Source organism: Palaemon carinicauda, chromosome 17, assembly GCF_036898095.1.
Source record: "Palaemon carinicauda isolate YSFRI2023 chromosome 17, ASM3689809v2, whole genome shotgun sequence".
In the NCBI taxonomy this organism is placed as follows: Eukaryota; Metazoa; Arthropoda; class Malacostraca; order Decapoda; family Palaemonidae; genus Palaemon; species Palaemon carinicauda.
The window spans coordinates 70,305,343-70,319,319 of NC_090741.1; the positions used below are offsets into that span (position 1 = coordinate 70,305,343).

General features: G+C 34.9%; 1 protein-coding gene across 5 annotated transcripts in view; it reads right to left on the minus strand.

Annotated features, from left to right (window-relative positions):
* LOC137656859 (integrin alpha-PS3-like) overlaps positions 1-13,977 on the minus strand; it is a 105,725-nt gene that overhangs the window by 27,096 nt on the left and 64,652 nt on the right. For all 5 annotated transcript variants that reach the window (XM_068391224.1, XM_068391223.1, XM_068391220.1 and 2 more), the window contains 5 exons: positions 9,269-9,517; positions 5,194-5,327; positions 3,339-3,460; positions 1,999-2,131; positions 764-895 (listed from right to left, as the gene is read on the minus strand). In XM_068391224.1, the coding sequence (XP_068247325.1) occupies positions 764-895; positions 1,999-2,131; positions 3,339-3,460; positions 5,194-5,327; positions 9,269-9,486 (739 nt within the window). In that variant the 5' untranslated portion in view covers positions 9,487-9,517. The remainder of the gene's footprint in view (positions 1-763; positions 896-1,998; positions 2,132-3,338; positions 3,461-5,193; positions 5,328-9,268; positions 9,518-13,977) is intronic.

Sequence of the window (13,977 nt, forward strand, 5' to 3'; positions counted from 1 at the left end):
CCCTTTTCCTCCATACGAATCAGTTTCCTTCATTCATTCATCCACAAGGATGGAACTCGAGCTATTGGGTTGGCAGAAATGGAACTCGAGCTATTGGGTTGGCAGAAATGGAACTCGAGCTATTGGGTTGGCAGGAATGGAACTCGAGCTATTGGGTTGGCAGGAATGGAACTCGAGCTATTGGGTTGGCAGGAATGGAACTCGAGCTATTGGGTTGGCAGGAATGGAACTCGAGCTATTGGGTTGGCAGGAATGGAACTCGAGCTATTGGGTTGGCAGGAATGGAACTCGAGCTATTGGGTTGGCAGAAATGGAACTCGAGCTATTGGGTTGGCAGAAATGGAACTCGAGCTATTGGGTTGGCAGAAATGGAACTCGAGCTATTGGGTTGGCAGAAATGGAACTCGAGCTATTGGGTTGGCAGAAATGGAACTCGAGCTATTGGGTTGGCAGAAATGGAACTCGAGCTATTGGGTTGGCAGAAATGGAACTCGAGCTATTGGGTTGGCAGAAATGGAACTCGAGCTATTGGGTTGGCAGAAATGGAACTCGAGCTATTGGGTTGGCAGGAATGGAACTCGAGCTATTGGGTTGGCAGATATGGAACTCGAGCTATTGGGTTGGCAGAAATGGAACTCGAGCTATTGGGTTGGCAGAAATGGAACTCGAGCTATTGGGTTGGCAGATATGGAACTCGAGCTATTGGGTTGGCAGCCCACAAGTGGGATAAGAAAATGAACGAAGCTATCAGAAATCATCTTACCCTGCCAATTGAAGATACCAGGAGCTCCCACGATCATTTCCGTTTGGTCATCGGGGAAGTGGAGGGAAAGACCGGCTTGGCCGTGGGCATGGTAGAAGATTGCGCGTCCATCAAGATAAAATGTCTGTTTAGCTGTAAAATAAATAAGATATAAATAGATTAAGGACCAAACGCAAATTTCTTCGGTTTGCTAAGATCCTAAAATGTTCACATAAATTTATTTTTTAAAGAACTGTATTATTATATTTTTTAAAGTATTCTGACCAGACCATGGAGTTATATTTCTAAAATTTTAAAGTGTAAAACACCAACTTCTTCAATTTACTTATAATCCTAAAGCAGTCTAAATGAAATTTTGGGTGTTAAGAATCCTATTGTTACAATTATTTTTTTAAAGTAGTTTGAACTTGAACCAACTATGGATTGGGCCAAAGTTTATGTTTTTCAATGAAGCTTGAAAATAGGTCAATGAATGTTGACTGTTACGTTAGAAGAGTAACAACAATGAGATTATCTCGGTGCTGAATGAGATCCTTAGCCCCTGCCCAGGAAGCTCCAATGGGAAATATGGCAGAAAACTAATGACACATACAAATAAACAAGTACAATTCAATTCAATTGAGTTGAGTTGAAAATAACAAAAACATTCTCAAACGCAAAGCAGCTTGGATAAATCTTTAATAAAATGAGTCTCTTTAACTAACAAAAAATTAAACTTCTGGCTACTACACACACTAAAGATTTTGAAAAAAAATATATGTTCTAATTTTATGACCTTGATAAAAATAAGGACTTAATTTTGTAACAGGTTGATAAATGGTGAAGCAAAGAAGATGGAATCTTGAATATACAAAAGGATTGAGTTAACTCTTCTTAAAATATTTTATTTTTCCTTGTGTCTTTTCCTCACTGGGCTATTTTCCCTTTGGAGCCCCTGGGCTTATAGCATCTTGCTTTTCAAACTATGGTTGTAGCCTAATAATAATAATAATAATAATAATAATAATAATAATAATAATAACAAATGTCTGCAAATCTCCAACACAGATTCACAACCTTGTAGAGACAAGGACGTGATTTCAAAATAGGTTTGTAACAACACAGCAAATTTGTGATTCTGATGAAGGTAAGGTCATTAATTCAATGCAAAAAAAAAAAAAAAAAAAAAAAAAAAAAAAAAAAAAAAAATTCATAATTCCACTTAGACAACAAATCACTTGGGTAAATAAGCTTACAATATTGAATTAAAGGTAACTTCTTGTGCGCTGGAGCATCTGAGAGTGAAGCGTTCAGCCAGTAACAGACTCCGTTCATCTGGTAGGATCCATGGCCAAAGTAGGCTTGATTGATCCAACGCGGGGCACATACCTGCAATATAAATTTTTATGTAACACTGTACATGTATACTAGCTGGGATATACATGCATGCATAATTTCTTTATGGGATCAAATATGAAAAATACAGAAGTATATATATATATATATATATATATATATATATATATATATATATATATATATATATATATATATATATATATATTAATTATCATCATCATCATCTTCAGCAGTAACTAGTCCACTGCAAAACAAAGGCCTCAGATATGTATACATACCTCCCCTATTTAATAAAAAGGAAATGTTTGGCTCTACAGTATATATGTGTATATATATATATACATACACACACACATATATATTATCATCATCATCATCATCAGCCGTTAAAAGTCCACTGCAGAACAAAGGCCTCAGATATGTATATATATCTCCCCTATATAATAAAAAGCACGTGTCTGGCTCTACAGTATTACATATATATATATATATATATATATATATATATATATATATATATATATATATATATGCATATATATATATATATATATATATATATATATATATATATATATATATATATATATATATATGTGTGTGTGTGTGTGGGGGGGGGTGTGTGTACTTATTCGGTCACACACAGCTCTACCTGTCCCTCGGGTAGTGGGAGAGAAAGAGACTAGTCATATTCTAATGAGAGGGGGTTGCATGTGTGGTTGTGTGCATATCTATCTAAATATCTAACCATAATTTATTCCAGGTTGCATACACTAGTGTATATATATATATATATATATATATATATACATACACACATATATATATATATATATATATATATATATATATATATATATATATATATATATATATATATATATATATATATATATATATAATATACTGTATATACATATATTTACACACACACACACATATATATGTTATATATATATATATATATATATATATATATATATATATATATATATATATATATATATATATATATATATATATATATATATGTGTGTGTGTGTGTGTGTGTGTGTGTGTGTACGTATATGTGTTTTGCGTGTACATAACTAAAGATAACATACTTGCAACTTTGTACATATAAAAATTCACATGACACTCCAGTACTTATATTTGTACATAGTGAACACCACCAAAAAGATCATCAGAAAAAAATATATAAGAAAATACTCAATTCAAATAGTTGTAGACTACTTACTCCTGTGGCCTGACGTCCTTCCTTAAATGTGGGCTGGGTGTCAAGAGCAGCTCCAAGCCATCCTTCATTCTTCAGATCATGATAAATAAACTCGTAGTTTTGGTTCTGGATGTAGGTGTTACCTGGCAAAGAAGTACAGCTTGAGGAAGTGTTTCTGTGCTGTAGAGAAACCATGCACAAGGGATAGAAACTGCACAGAATAAATCAGAAGGCTGAAACTGTACAGGATAAAACAGAGGACAAATACTGCCTGGATATACCGTGAGACTTGAATTGTCACAGGCTAAATATAAGGTAGAAAATATAGTCTAAAATACAGGATAGAGACTGGACAGGATAAAACATAGGGCATAGAAAGTACAAGCTATATTAGTGGGCATAACTGGCTAAGCTAAATCATAAACTAAAATTAGTACAAGCTATGACAGATGTTACCAGGTTAAAACAAAGAAAGAAACTGCAAAAGCAAAAACAGAAGACATGATTGCATATAGAGTATAGCCAAGAAGATCTGAAGGATTTGTGAAACAACTATACAAGTTGCACTGTATAGCACTTGTAGAGGAATCAGTTGCTATAGTCAGGACGAAAATTTCCGTTCAGAACTATGGTAAATTCACATTTTAGGGGACTCTTCAGAATACAGCTTTATAACTGTTGCTTCTACTTTATCTTCTGTCCAAAGGTTTTATTCAAGGTGGAGTTAATGTTGGGCCATTACCAAGAATTTCCAATGGTATACTTTCCTTCTGATTCCATGAATGAAAATTTCAAACACCTCAAATAGAAGTGACTTTAGGACGAAGTTTTAATTTTCTATTATCTTCAATTATTTATTTAATGCTATTAAAGTTCTGTCAAGTCATTTCCTTAATATTGGGTGGACACTGCCAATTAGAATTTATTTTTTATCATCTGATGTAAATTTATTTTTCCTTTAGACTCTTGCCCTTTGAACGGCTCATAGTGGTTCTATTTAAATCAACATAAAGCTCGTTTCGAGGTTGGGCTAACCTCAACCCTTTCTAAAACCGCACTACAATCCATTGAACACCAGGGTTTAAACCCGAGCATGTGCCATGTGGCCATTACCTTAAATGCTGCTGCTTTTTACCTTAGATTACCATAAAACTTTTTCCAATTTCCTTAAATTTTAAGCTAGTAAAACAGAAATTACTTTAGAATTACCTTGGAACCATGAAAATGACCTCAAACTAACATAATTACCGTAAATTTCAAACCCTATCACTGAGTACCCAATTCCTGGAAACTTTACTAAGCCCGCCAACCCACCTCTCGACCCTCACTGGTAAGATGGAGTTAGTAACTATGATGTGAATCGAAGGTAATTATTTTTCCAGCTAAACTTGAAAGAAGTTCTGTGCCAAAATCGCTATGTTGTGAGTTATCTTGAAGTTACCATCTTTGGCTCAGAGTAAGGAATAAGATATTTAAAAATATCTTGGAGTTACCATTTTTGGAACAGAGCAAGGAATAAGATATTTAAAAATACCTAATAAAAGTTTTGATAAGAAGAGAAGGAGTTAAGTTCTAAGTCTACCATTAAATTTATCTACCAATGGCATTAGTCGCCTTTTATGCTGTTCCCCAAATCTCTAAACTATACTAAAAAAAAAAAAAAAAAAAATAAGGTGGCCATCAATTAGAAACAGTAGAACGTTTAGGAAAAACATATCTAAAACGAGATAAACACCTAAGGATTAAAGAAAAATAAAAACCAGTGTCATTTTATAAAATCACTTAATTCTAGTGAAATAAAGATAAATGAATAAATAAATAACACAAATGGCAGACCAATTAAGCCATATTAATACCACCCAGAGCCCCATCTTACCCGTCTGGTCAATTTTGAGCTCTGTACAAGGTGCTTGGTCGTTGCTAAGGTCACATTTGAAGATGGCACCAGGCTCGGTTATCCTCGTTGGGATGTAGATGCTCGAGTTAGCTCTTGGTGCCCCTACAACCAACCTGTGGAAGATTTAACATGATGATGCATACACGCACATACATAATAATAAAAAAAAATAATAATAATAATAATGATATATTCAGCAGTGATTGAATCTTTTTTCTTTTTTTAATCCATTTCAATTGGAGAGAATGGTCTAAATATGGATATGGAAACAGGTATATATATATATATATATATATATATATATATATATATATATATATATATATATACACATATATACACTATATATATATATATATATATATATATATATATATATATATATATATATATATATATATAAATATATATTATTGTATATATACGGTCTGTATATATAAATGTGTGCGTGTGTGTAAGTGTGTTTGTATGATACATATTTAGATTATGTTCTTTGCGAATCTAAGACATAACTATCATAAATAAACAAAATAAAGCGCTTTTCTAGATCTCTGCAACACAAAGAAATTCATATAACTAAGCAGCATTGGCGAAAACCACAATAAACGATTTAACTCCCCCACAAAAAAAAAGAAAAAAAGAAAAAGAAATTTCCCCACTTTCACTATGGTAACATTTGGTCTAGTGGGGTGGGGTGTAACAGAGTGTTGCTAGACATGGGGCCGAAGGACATGTTTAAATTGGCGTCAGAAAACGTACTCCCAAAGAAGTCGTTAAGAAGGAATATTCTTGAGAAGGGAAGTGGCTTCGGATATGGCAATCACCCGCACAGTTTCACTTATGAGAATGTGGATTTAATTCGGGTTTTAATTTTCATTCGGTGATGAGGAGAATCTTAACTAAGAATGGGCTTGATTTAAAGTGGCCAATAAGCGGAAATTATCTTAGTTTAATCATACAGAACTAATCTTAGTGTTATAAAAACACATTGTTTATCAATATGTTTATTACTTGATATGCGTGACAACAAAAGTCTATTTGTAATAAACGGTGAATCTAGATTCCCACAACCGATCCTTAAATAACTCTGCAGTAAAAAAGTACATTTGTGTCTCTGATCCTCTCTTATATTACCGTCAGTTTTAGCTGTATGGGTATACTATAAGACTAAACATAGCGTCTATAGACAACCTATACATCTTGAATAAACACTTATATGTTAGACTTATCCTTCTCGAAGACCGAGAAAAAAACTATCAGTATGAAAACAAAATCTCGCCAGATTAAATTTGTTTTCTTTCATTTTGGTGAAATAATGCTATACAGCTCGAAAGGAAGTTGCGAACACGAGCGTCAACCAATCTGACCAGCGTTTCATATCTTTCACTTCATGGCTTTGGAACTCCCAACTTTCTCCAGATTTATCGAATCGTTTACTTTTCCAGGAAATGATTGGGCAGATGAGTGCTTGGGTAATAATAATAATAATAATAATAATAATAATAATAATAATAATAATAATAATAATAATAATAATAATAATAATAACTAGAGGGGTACTCAGTAGAGCACGGACCTCCGCCGCCGGCAGCTTATTTTTTGACCTTTTGCTCGACCTTGATCTTTGACCTTAACATGTATTAATTGGCGTGGATTTTCACACACTCAAATATGAACCAAGTTTGAAGTATCTGTGACAAAGATGTCCAAACTTATGGCTGATTACGTGAATTAGACATTTTGCTTGACAATGACCTTGACCTTCCAAAATGTAATTATTTCCAGCTTTTTACATAAAAGATGATCCCTGCAAGTTTCATTACTCTACGATTAAAATTGTGGCCAGGAAGGTGTTCACTAGCAAACACATAAACGGGGGGTGAAACATATCCTTCCAACTTCGTTGGTGGAGGTAAATAATAATAATAATAATAATAATAATAATAATAATAATAATAATAATAATAATAATAATGATAATTATTATAATATTGTGAGTGTAAAATCAACGTTCAAACAAAATCCGAAAATAGAAACCGAATCAGTTAAGATTAATTTCATGTAACATTACGCATACCAAAACCAACTTCAATCCGGCCCAAAATATGACGCCTAGTTCACCATAACCTCATAAGACTCGTTTAGTGTTCAAATGACGTCACTTTTGTTCATCGCAGAGGTAACACATAGACATCGCATCCGGCTTATGGATGCTATCAACGTCAGCAGATCTAACGCCCAGAATAAAACTTGACTCATTACAATAGCGGTTTGTGAGTCGAGTATAAACTGGCGAGCGTGTGGTTTGATGTCATCCTGAATTTGGTGAAAAAAGAAAAAAAAAATTGGTCAAGGTGATGTGTCGATGACGATTGTCACTCGTAGGATAGGCACGTTCGCCTGTCTTGTTTCTTTTCATTATAGCAGAAGAAGAAGAAGAAGAAGAAGAAGAAGAAGAAGAAGAAGAAGAAGAAGAAGAAGAGGAAGAGAGGGGAAGGGTCTTGGACTTTTTTTCCATGATAGAAGTAGAAGAAGAAGAAAAAGAAGAAGAACAAGAAGAGTCTCTGCCTTTCCTTCCATGATAGAAGTAGATGAAGAAGAAGAGGTGTGAGGGAGTTTTGTTTTAATTGAGAGAGAGAGAGAGAGAGAGAGAGAGAGAGAGAGAGAGAGAGAGAGAGAGAGAGAGAGAGAGAGAGAGAGAGAGAGAGAGAGAGAATCTACCTTTCTTTTCTATGGACAATTCTTCGTACGCCCTACAACAATCATGAGACCGTCGGGTAAACTAATCATCTTTCAGGTTAACAGACGCAAAACAGTTTTTCTCACCCGACCAGGTCGCATATTCTCACGATGCAAATACTGAATTAAAATGTTGTAATTAAAACAATAAATTACTCAAGTTCCAAGCGAAAATATTGATAGCATTGCTAATATGTGCCCATATACACTGGAGGCAAACAATTACTAAATACGTTACTTACTCACTTTACTTTAATGGCTGCTTTTCTGATCCTATACTGCAGGGGACTCTACTCTCTACAAGACATTCAGTCATTTCATCGTATACATTTCAAGACATTCAGCATTTCACGCTGCATATTGCTTGTTTATTGTCCAATCCGCATTATCATAGCCCTTACAAAACAAGAAAGGCTTTAGTTTCTTCTTGAAATCCTGAATATCTTCAGTCTTTGGTATGTCTAGTGGGAGCTTGTATAGCCTTGGGTCGTATATTTGAAAGCTCTAGAGCCTACGGTAGACATATCTTGGTTCCAATAATTTGAAACTATCTGTAACTATTCTCGTGTCAACATGATTTGTTGGCTGCACAATGTGTAGCAGTTCTTAAATATTTTGGACACCTGGTTCTGATAACTTTATGAGTTATTGTACATATTATAAACTCAATTCTCGCTTTGATGGGCCATTTGAATATGGTGTTATAGTTACAATTTCTATGCATTCTAATTTCGTGGTAAAGCAGGTAGATAGTTGGTTTCGTTTCATTCGATAGGAATTGCATTTTGTAATGTTGGTATCAAATGGTGGCAATCACTTGTCAGACCAACTGAGTTTGGAATCAAGTGGTCATCATCATCATCATCATTATTATTATTATTATTATTATTATTATTATTATTATTATTATTATTATTATTATTATTATTATAGCGAAAAATAAAATATAATTCGCAGTTGACAAGTCCAACAAGGCTATCTAATATCAAAGAAAGTTTCAAAAGAAAAAAAAAATACCATGAAGACAATGACTAGTGGATAAGAATTAAAAAAAACCCCAATAAACATGGAATATATATACAGTTAGACACAGGAGTCCCTGGTACACCTCGCTCGAAAGAAGTGCATTCTGTTACACCCTTACTTCCCGGCGAGTAACGAAAAAAAGCTAGTGGCCGGAGCTGGACCCAGGAACTCACCGCGCAGTGGGAGGTGTGCCTGGGTGCACTTCCTCAGAGCGAGGTGTACCAGGAATTCATACGTCTAACTGTACATGCATAAACATTTGGAGATTGAGAATTTTCGGGACACTCACCAGGCAGAATTATCTAAGCCATTGCGCTGCAGGGCGACGGAGAATCCGAAGTAGGACTCGCGGCCCCAGTAGGACTCGCCGAGCGTCGGGTCGGAGAATATCTGAGCCGTCCTGGGCTCCAGGTTGAAGCTAGAAGCCGGGCCCACCCCCACCCCGACTATCACAGTCATTAACAGCCTCCATAGGGATGTTGTGCCTCGTAGTGTGGTTGTTAACATGGCCGTTTAGGTTCCAGGGGAATTCCAGTTTCTGGAAGGAGAAAACAATATTTAGTAAGTGAAAAAAATTCAATTTATTCTGTTTTAGATTAATTGCAGTGTCTGGAAAGAGAGAAAAATAGTTTTTATTTCCTAATACTTTCCAATAAGTTTAAATACTTGAGGAAATTCATTTGTTTTTGTGAAGATTCCTGTTTGGAAAGGCAGTAAAAAAGATGTTTAGATTTTAATAAGTCAAGATATAGTACAAAATTTGGTTAGTTGTCAGCATCCACCAGTTTTCGTTTTTGAGTAACCTAAAAGATAATGTGTAGTTTACATTATAAAATGAAATGTTACGTCGTTTATTTGATTCCAGGTGCCTTCCATTTTCTGGAACACTTAGAAGTCGACAAATCACTTGCTACATATTAACAGGTTGGATAAAAAGAAGCATGTTTTTTCCCCTAAAAGAGAAGTGGAGTTTTGGTTGGTTGGACGAATACAGCGGCCACACCAGGCCCCTTACCCACTTCAACATCTTATTTACGTGCCGTGATTGGGCAAGGGCCCGTGGTGGCAAAAGGGCAAATTAATCTATACCAAAAAAAAAAAAAAGTATAAAAGAATACTTCAGACATTGACGCAACTAGTTGAGAGAGAGAGAGAGAGAGAGAGAGAGAGAGAGAGAGAATGTCAAACCGATAAAAGTATAAACATACGATTATATAAATTGATAAAAAGAAGTCATGATAAGTAGATTAATAATGAAGGCAAAAGATTATGTGGCTGTGAAGAGTAACGAGTACTGCATATGCACTGAGATGATTAATTATTAAGATTAAATGATTTTAAAGAAGTTTGAATACTTCCTTATCAGTCTCTGATTGAAAGACGGCACTTCAGGAGGGTTACAAAAGCAATGTAGTTCTTCACCTAATAGCAAAGTGACATTTTTATCTACCCTCCTCTCGAAAATGTCTATTACAGAGAGAGAGAGAGAGAGAGAGAGAGAGAGAGAGAGAGAGAGAGGTTGTAAAGTATAAGTAAATATGAAATGGGATTTTCACATTCAATTTCAACTCAACTGCAAGTACATTTTTGCAACTAGAAAAAAACTGTTGTTTTTGATATATAAATTACAAAATAGAATAAAGGGTCACAAACAGAAAAACAAGCAATTTCCTTCAATCAAGAGGCGGGTCTTTTGCTTCCTTTGGGGTTCAACCTCATAGCTTAAGGATTAAAGATTGTCGAGTAGTAGAAACGGGATACGCCATTAACATACAGGATAATCGCTGAAGTTCATATACACCTACGAGTGGACCAAGGATTTAGCAGGAACCCCGTGTTACCCTCCCATCGCTCCCCCCCCCCCCACCAAAAAAAAAAAAAAAAAAAAAAAACACACACACTGCCACCCTTAAATCAAAAGGATAGAAAATTGTGTTCACCAGTGAAAGCTATCAAGCCGCGAGAGCGGTTCAAACTCGGGAACCGTAGATTGCGAGTGACTGATAATCCATTAAACCACCATAGGTGATTTTTCCTTCGTTACCAGATAAGGGCCTGTTCCATTGACTCATCTAAGAAAGAATAGTTAGAAGAACAATAAATGGCAATACATCTGCAAAACATTTTGCCAAACATGTCACAAACACGAACTCTAGAACGCCAATACGCAAACACAACTGCGCTGGACATCACAAACTTGACAAACCCATTTCAAATGAAACGCATGACCGAACCCACGCACACATGCAGTTTGCAGTATCAACCATCTCAAATGAACCGCAGGTTTTATCCCTGATGAGAATTCTGAGCATCTTTCAACGCAACATGCTACCAACATCCAACCTAAAGTTTTAATCTGTTAAGAGCCTCGCCCACCTGGGACAGGTGAGAGAGAGCATCAGGTGACGGGGGTGGGCGTTAGAAAGCTTATTAAAATAATTTACGTGAAATATGATGTTCTTAGGGAGGAGTTTTGTTGTTGTTGCCTTTAATAAAATTACTTATAGGGGAACATGCAATTAACTAACCGTATGTGAAAATGGAAACCATAGAGGCGAAGAGGTAGAGAGAAAAACAGGATATGTGTAATGCATAGCGAATAAAATTAATTACCAATTATTTTCCAAATTAAAAACTCGCTAAACGTAAAGACAAACAATGACACAGAGAAAATAAGACAACACACTATTAATATGTAATTCTGTATGGAAATGAGTCGTGATATGACAATGAAACAATCTCCAACACATTTAGTAGATTTGAGAACAACATCCAACCTAAAGTTTTAATCTGTTAAGAGCCTCGCCCACCTGGGACAGGTGAGAGAGAGCATCAGGTGACGGGGTGGGCGTTAAAAAGCTTATTAAAATAATTTACGTGAAATATGATGTTCTTAGGGAGGAGTTTTCTTGTTGCTGCTTTTAGTAAAATTACTTATAGAGAACATGCAATTAACTAACCGTATGTGAAAATGGAAAACATAGAGGTAAAGAGGTAAGAGAAAAACTGGATATGTGTAATGCATAGCGAATAAAATGAATCAACAATTATTTTCCAAATTAAATAATCGGTAAACGTAAAAACATACAATGACATAGAATGAATATGAATGGTTTAAAAAGTTATTCAATGTACATAGATGAATAAACCTCACTAAAGAATAGGTAATTCACTCATAAGTTTAAGAAAAATATGCATCTAACACATCCATCAATTTGTTAAATAAATAAGGTAATTTCGCAGGCTGGATACATGTCATGTGTATTACATAGAAGAGTTAAGGAAAATATATGGCATTCAATAAATTACAAGTCAAGTTATATACACTTAATTCCAAATAACGGATGGAAATCCAAATAACTTATAAAAGTTATTATTATTATTATTATTATTATTATTATTATTATTATTATTATTATTATTATTATTATTATTAGCTAAGGTACAATCCTAGTTGGAAATGCAAGATGCTATAAGCCCAAGGGCTCCAACAGGGAAAAATAGCACAGTGAGGAAAGGAATTAAGGAAATAAATATACGATATAATTAGTAATGAAAATTAAAATGAAATATTTTAGAATCATTAACAACATTGAAACAGATATTTCATATATGAACAAGAAAAAGATTCATGTAAGCCTGTTCAACATAAAAACATTTGCTGCGAGTTTGAACTTTTGAAGTTCTACTGATTCAACTACCCGATTAGGAAGTTCAATCCACAACTTGGACACAAATCCCAAAATTTAAACATTATAACTAAAATTATGGTTCTCATTTGAAATACAATTCACACTATACAAATGCACAAGCAGCAGCGCACTCAACACAGATGCAAAAAAAAGCAGGTCTACACCAACACCTCAATACAATTCCTATGATGTAATGTAGGAGCGGCTAGGAGGGAGCAGCAGGTGCCTGTGAACGTCACCCTCCCTCCCGATGGGAGAAACACCACTTAATGAGGCTTCCGATCTGAGAAACACCACTTAACCTATGCTCCTCTCACATCTGCTTCTTCTTGTTTTGCAGTGTCGATAGAGGTTCGATGTCATGTCAGGGAGTTTAATCAGAAGGGGATAAATATGGATGTTATTGTCGATACTCCGGGGCACTAGCTATTTGGCTTACCTAGCTAAATTGATTTTTATGATTTGAACTTACCAAACATGGTATAATCAACCTTACTTGACTGTTCTTCCTTATTTCTTATAATAACCTAATTGACTTTCCCTCCATTTACCTTAATATATTTACTATGATTATATATACTGTAAGTGTAGAAAAGACTCCTTAGCTATGGTAAGCAGCTCTTCCAAGAGGAGGGCACGCCAGAATGAAACCATTGTTCTCTTGTTTTGGGTAGTGCCATATCCTCTATACTATGGTCTTCCACTGTCTTGAGTTGGAGATTTCTTATTTGAGGGTACACCCAGACAGTGTATTCTATGTTTCCTTATTTCCTTTCCTCTCTGAGACATTTTCCCTGCTGAAACCCTTGGGCTTATAGCATCCTGTTTTTTTCAACTAAGCTTAGCTAGTAATAATAATTAATAGTATTGTCTACCCTAATTTGATTAGTTTTACTTAATCTAATTAACTAATCTGACCTTTTCTCACCAAGCCTCGCCTCATGACATTAGATCTAATTGAACTTAGCAGGTGACAAATCCCATTCTATGACTCAAGCTGAATAACTGGCATAAAAAAACATTAGGTAGCTAATATTTTGTTTGAATTTATCGTCTTCAATACTTAAAGATTTTTTAATGGGCCTTTCTACCTATTTTGCTATAGAAAGAAAATGGGTCTGCTACCTTATTTTCCGCAATTATTTTCCATGAATAGCCAATACAGTGCATATATATCTCCCTTTAACATGTTAGCTAACATGAGCTAACACGTTTCTACTATAGTCAATTGCACCGACTCGCAGGGGTGTCCTTTTAGCTCTGAAAAGTTTCCTAATCGCTGATTGGTTGGACAAAATAATTCTAA